Below are 18704 nucleotides of genomic sequence, written 5' to 3'. Positions count from 1 at the left end.
AATTAAATTATCTGCGACATTTTAACCCTTACAAAAGAAAACACCATCTGAAAGGCTATGAAAAAATACATCTTTTCAAGATACCTTTTTTTTTTAAATCACAGCGCAATTGTTTTAGGCCGTCCACACATGGGTCGACGCTCGAAGTAATCGACTCAATTCCAGACGCGTAGATCTGTCCCCGCCAATCAAGTTCCTTCGTTGACATCGAGTTCCGTAGACGGGGCGTTTAGGATTGCAAATCTCCTCGTTATTTGTTTCCTTCGATTTTTTTTGTTTGTTGCGCTAAATTAAATTTAAGGCCGTCCGCACATGGGTCGATCGAAGACACGTCTCGAAGTTCGCGCGTCAGTTTGCTCACATCTTCCAGCAAGGAAAGACGCATTTTTATATATCAACCAAAACGACTATTTTGAACTGTGAAAAGTACGGTATTGTTACATTTTTAGTATAATTTGAGCATTATACAATTAAGGGTATTTCTCTACTTTCCCAACGAATTATATAATAAACTTATTAATAAAGGAGTATCAATGAAAAAAAAACAGGCAATGATATAACTAAGTAAAGACTAGAAAGTTAAGCTGTCATGATTGTATAACATTCTACATGAATAAAAAATCGTTAAATGCTGGAAAGTGATGTTAAAAATAAAAACATTATCCCTAATTGTGAAACATCTGAAGACACAGGAATTTTATTGGGACCGTGCAAGCTCGGCAAAGCGTCACCTGGTTTCTACGCTCAGCAACATTTTTCGCACTTTTAATTATATTGGCCAATTATATTAGTCCTGGTTACTGGATAATTGTCAAGGCCATAGTCCAAAAAAATAATAAGAAGAAAAAAGAAGATTCAAGTTATGTTATTAAAACGTAAACAATTGTATGTAGTAAATAAAATTAGTTATTAAAATGCAGTACTGCAAGCGAAATACAATTAATTAAATTTACCTTTATATAATAATTGCATATCATGTCAATATTGTGTAGCTCCAATAGCACACCGCGAGTAACCGGTTTCACCAACGAGAAATAGTAGTTTATTCGATGAATAAAGTTATTTGAAAAATAAAACTGACATATATCTACCTTTCACTAACGTAAAATAAGACTTATTTTATTGTCATTTTCATGAGCATTTTTCAGTGCGTAACAAATGATAGGAAAAAGGGTAAGTCCGTGATAATACACATTTATGACATTTATTCTAACATGACATTTTAGTTAAATCTAACAGTTGTCACATTTTATTTTCAATTTGGAATAAAAACAAATCAAATTTAATGTGTTTCTTGCATTTATAAAATGGTATTTTCTTTGATTTGTATAGTCTTATAAATTATACAGATTATATTTGTAATATTATTTTCTAATTAAAAAAAAATATTTTTTTATTATGGCGCCATCTATCGACAACTAGAATAACTAGAATAAATGTTATAAATGTCACCGACGAAATGTAATCACCGACGTGCGTTTTTTTCTGTCACATACAATTTAATGCGTTAGAAAGAAATCGAAAAACTGTGACGCACTGAAAGATGATCATGAGAAAAAGAATATTTATTTTTCAAATAATTATTTACTCTTCGAGTAAATTGATAAGTTAATCTCGTTTTAAATGTCTGTAACAAAGAAAATTCACCAATTTAACTTTAAATTATCAAAATTGTAGTCAAATACAATAAAAATAAAATCGATTAATAAATAATTTTATTTGACCAATAACTATTGAACAATTTATTTGTTATTGGTGAAACCGGCCTTTGAAAAAGTAAAAAAATAAAAGATTACCTGAAAAACTTAAATTACATGTTTTACAAGTAAAGCCAGTATTCCCAATACGTTTCTGGACTTCACCAAGTATCTTTTGTACATCTTGATCTAGTGATTTCTTTTTTTCTTTTTGTGTGTTTGGTTGATTCGTTTTTTCTGCTCCTTCAGTACTTATATCATGTTTTACATTTCCTTCATTTGCATCTTCTTCTGTTGTTGCCTCATTTGAGTTTTCAACTAATTTTGAATTTGGTTGGGTTTGATTTTGTTTTATTATTGGTTTAGATTTTTTAGAAACTATTTTTTGCTTAGCGGTTTTTGTCTTTTTTGGTACTGAAGATTCGACTGTATTAACAATAGGGGTTGTATCTATTGTTTCAAATATTGCCCTCTTGTTTTCTAGAGCTTCTAATAGAAACTGGTGTGCCTTTATAATACGTCTCTTGACCATCAAAGCCAAGAGAACATCTTTTGCACATTTTGTACAACTATATTTTGGCAAGCCATCCTCTTCATGAACCTTTAACACAAAATACTTTATGGAATATTTTGTTAGAAAAAGAAAGTTTCATTAAAAATGTAATACCTAAATCTACAGATGCTACGGAATTATCAGTAGGCAATGACTTAGTAAATTGTAATCATTGTCTTCTTTCAGTGTTGTTCGAACCTTCGAACTGAACACATTAATTAAGAACAATTAAGAAGCAATTTGTCTAATTATTATCTTATCATATTGTAATTAGTATAAATCCATCGTTATCAAGAAACCGAAAAAGAATAGCTGAAAAAAGTGTTTGTGTTTAATGTTAAAATAATTATCCACTATAACTAGAGGAAAACTATGAGTTACCAACATGCTAACCAGGAACAATCTACTAGTTATCCATGCAGTGAGGACATAAATCCAGCAATTAGAAGAAACAGCTTAGCACGAACTCCTCCACTTGTAAGAACTCGAAAAGACAGTTCCAATTCACTAGATGAACAGCAGAAAATAGTCAAAACACGCAACAACGATCTACAATCGCATTTAACAAATTTTCCAATAGATAAACCGCAATAACATCTCCCACATGCAACAAAAAGTGATGGTGAATGGGTAGCAGTCCACCACAATAAACGTCACCGCAAAGACGACAGTCCTGATTTGAGAAAAACCAAACAAGCTACACTCAATGATTATTGGCTGAGTAAAACTATTCATACATCTAACAGATACGAGTTACTTGAAGATGATACATTTCGTGAAGAAGTTGATACGTTGAAAGACTGAAGAGAGGAACAGCCACCACCCATATTTATACAAAATGTTCAGCATATCAAACCACTACAAGAATTACTACAGCAGATAACTCCAGGTAAATATACTTTAAAATGTCTTGCTAACAATCAAATTAAAGTTCAAGCTGGTTCATCAAAAACCTACTCATTAATCGTAAAATCTCTATCAGAAAAAAAAAATAAGTACCATACATACCAACTAAAACAAAACCGAGGATTCCGAGTTGTTATACGTAATATCCACCCTTCAACAGATCCAGACGACATTAAAAAAGCATTGCTGAAGCACGGGCATACAGCACTGAATATCTCTAATATTAAGCAAAGAGGCACAAAGAAAGATCTGCCACTATCAATAATAAAGATATACAGGGTGTCCCGAAATGATTCGTCATAAATTATACCACACATTCTGAGGTCAAAAATAGTTCGATTTAACCTAACTTACCTTAGTACAAATGTGCTCATAAAAAAAGTTACAGCCCTTTGAAGTTACAAAATGAAAATCGATTTTTTTTCAATATATCGAAAACTATTACAGATTTTTTGTTAAAAATGGGCATGTATCATTATTACGGCAGGGACATTTTAAAACAAAATTATAGTGAAATTTATCCACCCCATAAAAATTTTATGGGAGTTTTGTTCCCTTAAACCCCCCCAAACTTTTGTGTACGTTCCAATTTAATTATTATTGTGGCACCATTAGTTAAACACACTATTTTTCAAACATTTTTGCCTCTTAGGACTTTTTCGAGAAGCCAGTGTTTATCGAGATAATTTGAATATTTATCGAGTCCACCACATATTTGTATATGGTTAAGTACGATTCTAGGGACCTGTTAATAATCTGAAAATGTATTTATAATTTACATTTTTAGGTATATTTTGAAAAAGAAGCCACATCTCGATAAAAGGTGACTTATCAAAAAAAGACTAAGAGACAAAAAAGTTTTAAAAACACTGTGTTTAACTAATGGTACCACAATAAGTTTAATTGGAACGTACACAAACATTTGGGGGGTTTAAAGGAACAAAACTCCCATACAAATTTTATGTAAATATATTAAAAAGAAGCTGCATCTCGATAAAAACTCGCTTATCGAAAAAATACTAAGAATCAAAAAAGTTTTAAAAACGTTGTGTTTAACTAATGGTATCACAATAATGAATTAACTGGAACGTACACAAAAGTTTGGGGGGCTTTAAGGGATCAAAACCCCCATAAAATTTTTATGGGGTGAACAAATCTCACTATAATTATGTTTTAAGATTATCCTGCCATTAGAATGATATATGTCCATTTTCAATAAAAAACATTTAATAGTTTTCGATCTATTGAAAACAATCGATTTTCATTTTTTAACTTCAAAGGGCTACTTTTTTTATGGGCACATTTGTACTAAGGTAAGTTATGTTCAATCGAACTATTTTTGACTCCAAAATGTGTGGTATAATTTATGACCAATCTTTTCGGGACACCCTGTATATGAGATCACGAAATTACTCAATACTATTGTCACAGTTGAGCCACCGCATCCGAAGAGGGAACTACCCCAATGTCAAAGATGTCAACATTTTGGCCACACACGCAATTATTGCCACAGGAGTCCGAGCTGTGTAAAATGCGTAGGAGATCACCTATCGTCTAAATTCCCAAAACAAAAGAATATAAAAGATGTCCAATGTGCAAATTGTAAGGAAAATCATCCTGCAAGCTACAAGGGATGTTCAGTATACAAAGAGCTGCAAAAGAAAAAATTTCCATCGCTTCGAAAAAAAACGCAAGTCAACCACCTCGTGTTGCACATTTGTCAATCACTCAACCAAATATCAGTTATGCGAACATTGCTGCAGGAAAAGATAATAAAAACATAACTAACACAAATGAGACTACTTACGAAATAAAAACAGCAACTCCCCAATATATACAAAACAATTTAGAACTTCTGGTACATAAGCTAATGGAAAGAATGGATAAGATGTTTGATCTAATAATGTCTCTGATATCTAAGCTTAACCTTCAACACTAAACTTAAGATGTGCTGTTGGAATGCCAATGGCTTAACTAATCATTTCCACGAAGTAAAAGCTTTTATTTATTCTCATAATCTAGACGTTATGTTTATTTACGAAGCACACAGGACTATTAAGAGTTATTTTAATATTCCCAAATATTCAACCTATGTAACTCAACAACCATTAGGAAAGGCGCATGGAGGTACAGCAATTATTATCAGAAATAATATTAAGCATTATGAAATAAACAAAATTAGAAGAGTTAACATTCAAGCCACATCAGTGTCGGTAGAAGATTCACAAGGCCCGATTATTTTATCTGCTGTTTACTGTCCACATTAAAGCTGATCATTTTACTGAATACTTTAAGACGGTCGGACACCGTTTTATTGCCGCTGGAGATTATAATGCCGAACATCACAAATGGAGCTCCAGAATCATAACCTCACGCGGGCGAGAATTATTAAAAAGTATTAATGAGAATCATTTAACTCCTCTCTACTGGACAGCCTACTTATTGACCCACCAATAGACAAAAAATTCTCGATCTTATTGATTTCGCTATATTAAAAGAAATAACACACACCTATCCAAATTTCTCCTTCTTTTGACCTATCATCGGATCATTCCCCTTTCTTCATAGACCTACTAAGCCAAATTCATAATTGTCCTAAACTGTTAACACTATGTAATAAAAGAACAAACTGGAATAAGACAAAATAAAAACATCCATTAACCTAAACTTTCCTCTCAAAAGTAACAATGACATAGAAAATGCAGTTGCTCACTTAACTACAATTATTCAGCAAGCTGCTTGGTCGTCCACCCCAGAAATTACCTACACACACAACTCTGAGTCACATCCTGCTCACATAAATACACTTATACTGGAAAAAAGACAACTAAGAAAGAGGTGGCAGCTCACTAGGCACCCAGAAGATAAAACAAATCTTAATAGAGCTTGCAGATTACTCAAAAGAAACTTGATCCAACATAAAGACAATGGAATCACCAACTATTTAAAGAACCTCTCACCTACAGATGATACAAATTATTCTCTGTGGAAACTAGCAAAAAAACTGAAAGACAACGAACAAATGAATATGCCAATCAGGAAACCAAATGGCACATGGGCTAAAACTGAAAAGATAAAGCATATACTATCGCAAATCATTTATGCGAGGTATTTCAACCACATCAGAGGGAAGTATCAGCTGAAGAGGAAGAAGTTATTCATGAAGTCGTAAATGCACCATATCAAATGGCAAGCGCGGCTCCTCCTTAGGGTCAATTGGTCAATGACCCCCCTAAAATAATCTCATAAAAATACCAATTTTATTAAAAATATCTTTTATCTAAAACTTCACTCTGAAATACTCTCAGCAGTCTGCATTGGCAAAACAAATATAATAGATATAATAACGTCGCGCCTCGCGCTATACACAAGCCCGTGGCTGGGCCGTATTTTAAATTGTCTACATACAGTTCTTATGGCTTATGGACAAATGCATGTAAAATAGAAAAGAGACGGCAGATAGCAATTTCGTGGGCGAGAGTGGGAGTGACCTTTCCGTCGTATACCTGTAGTAGAGTCGACGGCCTCACGTTTAGTTAGTTACCGTCTGCTTGTTCAATGAGAAGGTCATAGACTATTTTGCAGAACTAAAGGATAGAAGAATTGACTTAAAATATAAAAATATTTAAAGTAAGTTTCGTTTTAATAAATTTACAATTTATTATACTATAAATATTCCTATCTATATATCAGTCAATAACCTGTTCATACCATTTTTCCTATATTTTTTAAAAGATTTACTCTAAAAAAAGACAAATTTAATTTTCGGAAAACTAGGGTAAATAGTATTGAGTTTTATCTAAGTCTGTATTTTTTATCTAAAATATAAATGCTAAAAGATCTTTTAAATACTTTAAAAAATCAACAGTTTGAAGTTTTCAAACCAAAATGACCCCCCTGAAGATTGACCCACGAGCCGCCGCTGTCAAATGGCTTCGCCTATTAAAATTTTTAAGAAATCTGAAGTTAAAGAAGTAATTGATAATCTGGAAAATAAGAAGTCACCTGGATATGATATAATATCTAGTTTGGTACTAAAAAATCTACCCAACGAAGGTTTCTACAATCTACTTTTAAACTTTTTTTGTATTTTTATTCTTGTTTTTAGACTTCTAATAATTATATTTATTGCCTGTGCTGTCTACTATACTAAATTTTATCTACTATGTTCCGAGTGACTGTTACTGTTATGTTGTATTTTAAAATTATAATTTTATATGTCTTACAGGGTGCTCGCCACTGGGCGGCTTCCATCTACGTTATCTTACAATAATTATGCATATTGCTTATTGTTTGTAATGAGACAGATTGCAATAAACATTGGATGTTATTCAAAAAAATTGTATTCTTCAATAAAAAGTGGGACACAAGTAGAGTGAGAAAACTGAGAGAAGTTAAGGAAAAAGAAGGAAAATTATTAACGATAATATGGCCAGAACTGAACACATGATACATGGAAAATTAGAATAAAGTCTAGAAAAGTTAAATAAGTAGAATAAAAAGTCAAGGTAGGATTACAAGAATTAAAAATAATTGATGAGATACAGATATTGAATAAAGCCCAGAAACAACTTCTAAAATCAGAAAACCAGCAAGACTAACAGAGGTAAATGAAACGGAAATAACACAGGCAATAGACAAGGTAATGATGTGGATTAACACTTTACGTGAGGATGGCATACATGTGAACCACATAGTGCCTCCACCAATGTGTGGACGGATTGCATGTATCCCATTGGATATATGAACTTCTAAGGTGGATAAAAGATGTATAAATGATGTAGAGGGGGATCTTAAAACCACCATGAACATCAGGCAGTTGCGAAGGAAAGTATATGACAGGGTGGAATGGAAGAACATTGTTAAGCAGGCCAAGACTCACAAAGGGTTGTAGCGCCATTAAAAGGAGAAGAAAAAAAGGTGAAAATTACAGTTCAGAGTATAAGTCTTAACTCATTACATCCACACCCAACCTATTAACACGTTGCCCAATACGTCACAAATACCGAGATCCCGTGGGATTGAAAATTGGTAGTCCTGCAAATATCGAGATTGAACTCAGGCTGCGGGATTGGAAGCCCTAAAAGCAGGTGATTCATATTTAGAATTTTAAACTAGTGTTTTTATTTTTCTCTTCACCAGACCAGGGTTTGAAAGCACATCCACTAGATCCACTTCAGCATCGAAGTGAAGTAAGATAAACTTAGACAGACTGTCCAGCTTAGCTATATGACTGACTGATTTTTAAGTTATTTCAAGCATTGGTCTTTCCACTAGGAGCTGTGTTCCTTTCATTTTATTGGGGCTTTTATGGACAACGTAATTGTGTTTGGACTGTGTTGTCATCACTGGAAGGATGAAAGAATTGTAAACTTCAGTGGCGACGCGTGACTTTTTCTAAAGTGTTACCAAACCAGATGTAAAGAAATCTTATTTAAAAAAAATTATTTTGAACCTCCCAAATATAAGTTTTTGTTTTCAATCCTGTGGGATAAAAACAAATCACTATTCCCAAATTATATGTATGTAATTATGTATATGGGCCATTCCACGAACATACGCCTGTTTTGGATTATTTCGACAACGAATATTTTACTGTACAACATAAGAAGTACGAAAGTAAATGGCGCTAATAATTATTCCAATAAACAACAATGTAATTTGCAATTTACTTTCGTTCTTCTTATTTTGCACAGTAAAATATTCGTTGTCGAAGTAATCCAAAACAGGCGTATGTTCGTGGAATAGGGTATATGTAACAGGTATAACAATAAATAATAAACAAACTAAACATACACTGTGTGTCAGCCAAATGGAATAAATTCAATAGTTCAAATACTAATTGTTTTTTTGCAAAATGACTAAATCTGTCAATTAGTATTTCAAATGGAAATTTTTTTCATACAATAATAATGTATACAGGGTGTCCCAATTTAGAGATATGGCATCATCATTGATTTTCTTAAATGGCAATACTGTCATTTTGATAGCTATTTTGATAGGGTGTGTAAAGTTATACATAACTACAAAATATGAAATTTTTATTCCTTACCATTTACAAGATAATAAAAAATAACATTAAATCTCTAAATTGGGACACCTTATATACATTATTATTGTAAAAAATTTTGATTTCAAATACTAATCGACAGGTCTAAGCATTTTTCAAAAAAAAACAATTATTATTTGAACTATTAAGTTTATTCCACATTACAGACATAATTTTATTTTTTATTATCTTGTAAATGTTAAAAAATAAAAATTTGATATTTTGCAGTTATGTATAGCTTTACACTCTCTATCTAAATAGCCATTAAAATAACAGTGTTGCCATTTAAGAAAATTAACGATGACATCATATTTCTAAATTGGGACACCCTGTATACATTATTATTGTATGTAAAAAATTAAGACTTAAAATACTAATCGACAGATCTGAGCATTTTTCAAAAAAACAATTAGTATTTGAACTATTGAATTTATTCCATTTGGCTGACACACGCTGTATTATTCTACCATAAAATTAACATAAAAAATTAACAAGTAGTTAACATTTTCAATAATATCATTTTTTTTTCTTCAAAATTATATATAAAAAAATATACAAGAAGAATAACTTTTCAAGTAGTTGATCAATTACGCAATACGTAGCAACACTCTTCCATGTTTAAATGCACACACACTGTAATCTGTAATAGGTACTAAACTAATGTTACCAATCCTCAAAACGGTGACAATACTGATATTGACTGATATACACAGCGTGCCCGCGCGCCGTCTCTCATCGCTCAAACAGAGCTGTCGCTCCTTCAAAATTTTCAGAAACGAGCTAGTCCCGAGCGATAGCGAGGTTTCTCCTGCGTTACCACTGCCAGTATTGGTAACAGCATATAATAAAGTGCAATGGATTCATTTTTATCTCGCCAATATTTTTGTGCGTCTAGTTGGCTATTTACTGAATTAGGTACTATTAACAAATATTTTTGTTGGTAAAAAATATAAAGATAATTATTTCATAACAGTCATAAAATATTTATTGCAAGATTTTTAACTGTTACCAATGGTAACAGTAGTTACACGGACGCTTCGCCAGTAGTAAACTTGTCTTGAGATTTTTGAGAATATTATTGTTCTAGGGGACATTTTAATGTAATAAATATAAACAGCATGAGAGCAGCAGAATGTAACTCCTACCCCTAATAAATTTTGGTAAGAGCAGTACATAAAATGAATGCTAATGTGACGAAAAACAATACAACAATCAGGACAAAATTTAACAAGAATATTAAAAGATAATACTACTCGGAAGTACGAATTCTAACTTTGTCATTACATAAAGAATAAAACTATAATTCCTAAAAAAATTACCTTTATGGATGTTAAAACCTCTAACATTCCGGGAAAATCTCCACCAAATACGTTAACTCTACTTGAAGTTTTATTTAAACATAATCTGCATTGATACAGAGGCAAGGGTGTAGCCATTCTGATTATGTTTAAAAATTAAATTCAATTTTCTTCATAAAAACTTATTGTATTGATATGTACTATAAAATAAATTAGAAATAATTTTGTTTATATTTTATATTTTGACGCTTTATTTGTAAATTTTATAGGTTATCGCATGGGCAGTGTTGCCAACAGCTGAGTAAGCTTTTTCCCTCAACTTACCTTAAAAAATTCCCACTTTTATGAAAAAATTCCCTCCTTGTTTACAAAAAGATAGAAGATATGTTGAATAATATTCAAATATTTTGATTTTTTTAAAATATTTACAATTTGGACTGGAGCAAAAATTCTCTTTTGAGTAAATTTTTTCCCTTTTTTTACTTTTTATTTTGAAAGTTCCTCAAAAAGGGAAATTTCCCTCCGGTCGGCAACATTGCATGGGAATGCGTCAACAGTGTCGCCAACCTTTAAGCAAGCTTTTTCCATAGACATATATTAGGATAGACAAGGCATACTGAAGCGTAACGCGAGTGCAGTCGATCGGTGGTCTATCTATCTGAAAAATAGTGTCAAAATTTCATAACAGTGGAATAAACATAGACATATTAAGGGTAGACAAGGCATACTGAGCAAAAAAGCGTAATGCGTAAGCAGTCGATCGGTGGTCTATTTATCTCTTTTAACCAAGCGATCCCGCTCATGTGAGAGACAAAGATGGCTAGACAACTCCCTACTCCCTCGATGCACAGAGCGGCCCATACCTTGCCTAATCTATTGGGACCGTGCAAGTTCGGCAAAGCGACCTCTATTTCTACGCTCTGTACTTTTATTCGCACTTTTAATTATATTGGCCAATTATATTAGTCCTGGTTGCTGGATAATTGTCAAGGCCATAGTCCAAAAAAATAATAAGAAGAAAAAATAAGATGTAGGTTATGTTATGCAAACATAAACAATTGTATGTAGTAAATAAAATTAGTTATTAAAATGCAGTACTGCAAGCAAAATACAATTAATTAAATTTACCTTTATATAATAATTGTATATCAAATCAGTATTGTGGAGCAATATATAATTTTTCTGCTTCAATGACAGAAGGTATGAAATATACGTCAATTTGACAATTTCAATTGACAATATGAATTATTTAAGATAGTTGCAATATTTCTCCGCGACTCGCGCACGGTCGTTTCTCCTTTCCCTTCCAAGTACTTGCACACCGCGAATAATGGTTTGTTTATAAACCAGGAGGAGTAAACTAAAAAGACAGATTCACACCAAAGAATATATAAGTCACTAGAAAAGTCACCAAATATATCTTCTTTTTTGGTTGATCATATCGACCTTCGACGGTAATCAACAAATATTATAGCATAATAATACGTCGCTAAAGAGTTCTAAAAAACAACTGTTTTTTATATAAAAGCAGACTAATAAAATTTAAAGGAATACATAATGTAGAAAACACAAAAAATCGCTGATATAACTTAATTAACCTATAAAATGCAAATAGTGTCAAAATTTTATAAATGCCATTAGTGTAAAAATTTCATAACAGTGGAATAAACATAGACATATTAAGGGTAGACAAGGCATACTGAGCAAAAAAGCGTAACGCGGAAGCAGTCGATCGGTGGCCTATCTATCTCTTTTAACCAAGCGATCCGGCGCATGTGACAGGCAAAGATGGCTAGATACTAACCCTTAATATTGGCGTTAATACACCTCGATACACAGAGCGACCCATACCTTGCCTAATCTACTAGTTATTATATATCTATGGGAATAAACTTGCCTGAGTTTGGACCAATTACAGACAAGCATTACGGCGCGGCAAATTTAAATTACTCCTCCTGGTTTAAAAACAGACCATAGTTATTATATCTATGGCTTTTTCCCTCAACCCCCAACTTTCCTTAAAAAATTTCCCAGTTTTATGAAAAAATTCCCTCCCGTTTACAAAATAGATTTTATAACAGGAATAGGTTGTGTATATGCTTCTTCTCATGAGGATATTTCAGTGCGTCACAGTTTTTCGATTTCTTTCTAACGCATTAAATTGCATGTGACAGAAAAAAAAACGCACGTCGGTAATTACATTTCGTCGGTGACATTTATAACATTTATTCTAGTTGTCAATAGATAGCGCTATAATCGAAAAAAAAATTTACGAATTATATAATATATCTACGAATATAATCTGTTCAATTTATAAGACTATACAAATCAAAGAAAATACCATTTTATAGATGCAATAAACACAATTGATTTGATTTTATGCCAAATTGCAAATAAAATGTGACAACTGTCAGATTTAACTAAAATATCATGTCACTAAAATGTATATTATCACGGACTTACCTTTTTTTCTATCATTTGTGACGCACTGAAAAATGCTCATGAAAAGAAGCATATTTTCAAAATATTATTTTTCTATTCTCATACTTATATATCAATTATGATTTCACTACCTGTATCATAATGAACTTCATTATGATACAGATTTTTAACCAATAGAATCGCGATAAAGGTGGCGCACGCGCAGTGACCAATGGCGAGTCAAATACGGCTTTGGCAGTTCTCAATATGTAAACAAACTGTCAAAATATATACAACTTGCATTTAATTATCATTAAGTCTCAGAAACTACTGTCAAGACCGATATGCAAGCCTAAGCTGTCCAACAGGAAAAAAGACAAAACATATCACAAAAGGATGTCCACAAGGATCAGTTTGTGGACCTATGTTCTGGGATGTAATGCTAGAGGAACTGCTGGAACAATTGACTATAGATCCTGAAGTGCTTGGAAGCATAGCATATGCAGATGATTTGTTGTTGATCATAGATGCAAACTCAAGAAGAGAATTAGAAAATAAATCAAATGAAGTATTAATAAGAGTAAATGATTGGATGAATAAAGTAAAATTAACAATATCAGATTCAAAAACAACATATAGTTTAATAAAAGGAAATTTAGAAAGAGATCCAATTATAAAAATTAGAGGGAAAACAATAAAAAGAAAAATGGAAACAAGATATTTAGGTATTATAATAGACGAACAAAAATTATTTACAAAACACATGAATTGTGTCTGTGAAAAGGCAACAAAGATCATGCATAGCATTGCTAGTCTAGCACAGAAGGAATATAGAATTTCGTTCCGACAGATGAGAATATACCTAAGTACAATACTTGCATCAATTGTAGGGTACGGTTCAAGTGTATGGGCACATAGATTAATAAATAAAAAAAACGCAGAAAAATTAAATAGAGCTCAGAGAGGATTTCTTGTAAGAATGACGGGAGCATTTGGAACAACTGCAACACAGGCACTCACAGTTTTAACTGGAGTAATGCCAATGCATTTAGAAACACAAAAAAGAGCATGTAATTATTGGCTAAAAAACGAAAAACATGAAAAAATAATACAAATAATAGGATTAGATATAAGAAATAAAAGAGAATTAAAAGAAATAATAAATAGAAAAAGACAAAATGAATGGGAAAATTCAACAAAATCTAGACGTTTATACAATTTTATACCAATATTAGAAAACATTCCAAATTATTTCAATCCAAAACAAGGTTTAATACACTTTTTAACAGGACATGGACCGTACCCAACATATTTGGAAAGATTTAACTTAAAAGATGATGCATATTGTGAATGTGGAGAACTAGGTACACCAGAACATATAGTGTTACATTGTGAAAATACTATAGAAAATGAAGAACACAGAGAAATGAGAAGAAGATTAGAAAGAATTGAAATAAGAGATATATTACAAAATGAAGAATATTTTGAAATATTAAACAATCTCGCACAAATAATATCTAAAAAACAACAAGAAATCTATAATAATAGAAGAAGACAACCAATAATCCAACCCTGATGAAGTTGAGTAAGATAAAGTTAAAATAAATAAAATAAAATATAAATTCAAAAATAGATATTTACAATTATAATAATAATAATTCAATATAAAATAAATAAATAAAAATAATAATTCAATACATAATTCATAAAAATAAAAAAAAAAATAAAAAAAAAAAAAAAAAAAAACTACCAACTCTCTTCTGAAAATAGAGGGACTGTCTTTATAACTTAGAAGGGAGTTGATAGTACCAAAAATATTTTAAATTGTTTATTTAAATTTGTTTGTTATACGTAATTAAGAGATTATGGCAAATTGTTATTGTAAAAATAGATTTAATAGTTGAGTAAAAAATGTAAAAATATAAAAAAAAAAATATCTGTAATCCCATCAGGAAAAAACGACCTGGATTAGTCACTAGAGGCCAGGTCATATGTATAAATAATAAATAAAAATAAAAAAATAAAAATTTAATTATCATTATGAAGCTCGTACTCTATACGAAACTCGTCGCTAGGCGGCTCGTTTCGTATCCCTCATACTCGCTTCATAATGACCATCATTAAATGCTCGAGTGGCGACGCGTGACTTTTTCTAAAGTGTTACCAAAACCAGATGCAAAAAATCTTATTTAAAAAAATGAAGATATGGCTAAATATATATACATATAGCTTCAATAATATCATTTTGTATATCACTTGAAACTCTCGAAAAAACAGTTGACGTTTCTAGATGTTGGCAAAATTTTTGATCTTTTTTGGCAATTAATGTTAACAATTCCCTGTAATTGCCTCGAATGTCAGAGCCGTCGCCTTCAAAATGACCACGAAACGCTAATTCTTGTTCGGCCAAAAAACATACGGTACATATCTATTATAAGTGAGCTAAGGATATACGAGTACCTATCTATTTTTTTTAAAAACTCATTATATGTTTAGCAATATTTGCTTTAAATGCTTGGTTAAGAGAACTTTTGATTCCTGTTTTGCCAAACTGAATCAAATTGGGTATACTTACATGTAGGTAACGGAGAAATTTCATGTCTCTTTTTTAAAACTCTAAAACTATTTAAATCGTGAACCTTGTCCACCCATTTTTCTGTAAAAACCAGAAGACATGGCCAACAATACAGATTTTTCTTGCAACCACATAACCAAGGATTTTCACTGTACCAACTAAATTTAAAATATCGAGCTAATTTTTTAAATTCCTTTTTTAAATTGTTTAAAATAGGTCTTTCATTTTCAATAATCTCATTTTATTTTTCAATCAGAATTACTTTTCAAGTAGTTGATCGATTACGCAGCGACACTCATCCATGGTGAACTGCACGCACACTTTTTATTATAGGTACTGTTAGCAAATTTAAATCTGGTAACAGCCCTACTGATATACACAGCGAGCTTACGCCCATCGCTCCTTCAAAATTTTCAGTACTAGCGGGTCCCGAGCCGCCCGAGCGACAGCGAGATAACCATTCATTCTCACCACAAATGAGACTGGTAACAGAATATAATAAAGTGCAACTGAGTCACATAAACTCGCCAATATTTTCATGTGTCTGGCTATTTACTGAATTAGGTACTATTAACACATACTATAATAATATATTTCTATTGGTAAAAATAAAATAAAATAATAAATGGAATTATTCATCGTCATAAAATACATATTTATTTGCAAGATTTTTAACTGTTACCAATGGTAACAGTGGTTACATGGACGCTTCGCCAGTGAAATGCTCGTTGCATAATATACTATTATTAAACAAAATGATCATAAATATCAAAGGATATAACCATAACCATGATACTACATATTATAAATAACATTATGTATACGCTCTGAGCTTCGCTGGTGTCGCTCCTAGCGGTTACTAATTCAACTTTCACCGGTAATTTTTAAATTTATTATTTAATTGTTATCGTTTAATATTTACAACGCTAAAAAGTAATTAAATTGTAATAGATTTTTTTAAGATTTTGCTAATCATTTTGACGTTCTATTAATGAAATATTAATTTCTTACTTCGGATACTTTCACAATTATCATGTAGATGGCGCCAAGATTAATTTATAAGTACATATTACAGAACATTAAAAAACGCAAATTCAGTATTTAAAACGTAAGTATATTTAATAGGTCTGGATCCCGCGTATGAAAAAAAAGTTGATTAATAGCAAGCTGAAAATTTGTTAATAGCTTAAGGGTGTCTAGTCGGACAAACTTTGATATATGGGAACACTGGATCAGGGGAAGTTTTAATAGTGGAACAGGTTAAAAATTTGGAACGGTCAGACCACGAAAACGGCACATATATTTTGTCCGACAGAACAGACTTAAACTCTCCGAACATAGATTAAACTCTCATACAAAAATCAGACTGCTATTTATCACCAAATGGGCGTTTTAATGAGTGGAACATGTAGAATATATGAAAGGACAGGAATTATGACAGGTAATAAATAGCAGTCTGATTTTTGCATGAGAGTTTAATCTCTGTTCGGAGAGTTTAAGTCTGTTCTGTCGGACAAAATAAATGTGCCGTTTTCGTGGACTGACTGTTCCAAATTTTTAACCTGTTCCACAATTAAAACTGCCCCTGTTCCAGTGTTCCCATATATCAAAGTTTATTCGTCTAGACACCCTTAAGCTATTAACAAATTTTCAGCTTGCTATTAATCAACTTTTTTTTCATACACGGGATCCAGACCTATAAGGTAAAAATATATACCACAGCTTTGATCAACTCATATTTTTTATAATTAATGTTTTTAATTTTAATTTTAAATTAATCACTTTGACATTTATGTCAAATTTCCGGTAAACGTTTACAGACTTGTCACTACTGGCGCTCACGAATTTATAAATATCCCCTCTACGTACGAGCTCACAGCGGATAGTATATGGATATAAATATACCCTCTTTTTAAAGCAGGAGGAGTAAACTCAACAGACAGCAGGATTCACACCTATATAATAATCAACAAATACATCTTCTTTTTTAGTTGATCATGCCGGCCATTGACAGTAATCCATAAACATTATTATTAATCCATATACTATATACTAAAGGCGCGTACAGATCAATGGATTAAAAATGGTTTCTGAAAAAATAAAGCGTGGAAAAAGAAGATGAAATTTATTCAAAAGTTGTTCGGTTTATGGAGGATCTCATTATTTGAGAGATTTGCAAATGGAGAATGAGTGGATATAATAATTTTGAAGAATAGGGCTTTTCAACGATTCTCATTTGTTTTGAGCTTGTAGTATAATCTGTGTAGAGCTGTGTAGAGGATTGTATAATCTGTGTACAGGGCTTTTCATTCACAGTTATTTGTTTCGACCTTCTGTCATGTGTCACATAATATTAATATATCTACGTCATACGTTATTGGTATAATGATACAAACCAAAGACGTATGACGTAGATATATTAATATTATGTGACACATGACAGAAGCTCGAAACAAATGACAATCGATGAAAAGCCCTATAGGATATTAGGTTTGTTCCATCTTTATGGTATTTAAAGTTAGGAGAAAATACAACGCTTCCATTCACTCCCGTATAATGCCATCTAAGCAAAAATTTTTTTGTTACCGGAATAATAGCAAACGACATGAAAGCATGTAGCTACAAACTGATGGAAGAGTCTTGAAAATCGGAATACAAATAATAAAGTTATAAATTGTCAAACTTTCAAAAATTTTGGGTGGCGGAATTTTATTCCGGTGAGTGTAGAAATCGACGGATTTCAGCGTTTTTTTTATTTATTAAAATAAGGACAGAAATAATTTTGGGACTAAACTGGGACTTTCCCATTGATTTTAGAAATAATTTTATTCCGTAAGTGCCTTTCACCCTATGTACATATTATTTTTCATTTTTATCATCGTTCCAAATTATACACGCTCTCAGCTTCGCTGGTGTCGCTCCTAGCGGATTACTAATGCAACTTTCACCAGCAATTTTTAAATTTATTATTTAATTGTTATCGCTTAATATTTACAAGGCAAAAAAGTAATTAATGCAATCGATTTTTTAATGATTTTGCTAATCATTTTAATGTTCTATTAATGAAATATTAATTTCTTACTTCGGATACTTTCACAATTATCGTGTAGATGGCGCTTAGATTAATTTATAATTACATATTACGAAATATTAAAAAAACTTCAGTATTTTAAAACGTAAGTATATTTAAGATAAAAATATACAC

At 31.6% G+C, this 18704-nt stretch overlaps 1 protein-coding gene across 12 annotated transcripts in view; it reads right to left on the bottom strand.

Moving 5' to 3' along the window:
• Nucleotides 1–18704, bottom strand: part of LOC126884694 (gastrula zinc finger protein XlCGF46.1-like) — a 220260-nt gene that overhangs the window by 134332 nt on the left and 67224 nt on the right. For 5 of the 12 annotated variants that reach the window (XM_050650793.1, XM_050650792.1, XM_050650790.1 and 2 more), the window contains exons 1-2: nucleotides 10525–10773; nucleotides 1797–2298 (exon numbers count right to left, since the gene is read on the bottom strand). The exons of 4 other annotated variants lie outside the window; for them this stretch is intronic. In XM_050650793.1, the coding sequence (XP_050506750.1) occupies nucleotides 1797–2298; nucleotides 10525–10641 (619 nt within the window). In that variant the 5' untranslated portion in view covers nucleotides 10642–10773. Of the gene's footprint in view, nucleotides 1–1796; nucleotides 2299–10524; nucleotides 10774–18704 lie in introns of those variants that run through there. 3 more of the 12 variants (XM_050650788.1, XM_050650787.1, XM_050650778.1) reach the window with 3 other exon arrangements.

The sequence above is a fragment of the Diabrotica virgifera genome, chromosome 5 (assembly GCF_917563875.1).
Source record: "Diabrotica virgifera virgifera chromosome 5, PGI_DIABVI_V3a".
NCBI classification, from domain to species: Eukaryota; Metazoa; Arthropoda; class Insecta; order Coleoptera; family Chrysomelidae; genus Diabrotica; species Diabrotica virgifera.
This window is presented reverse-complemented; position numbering and strand designations above follow the sequence as displayed.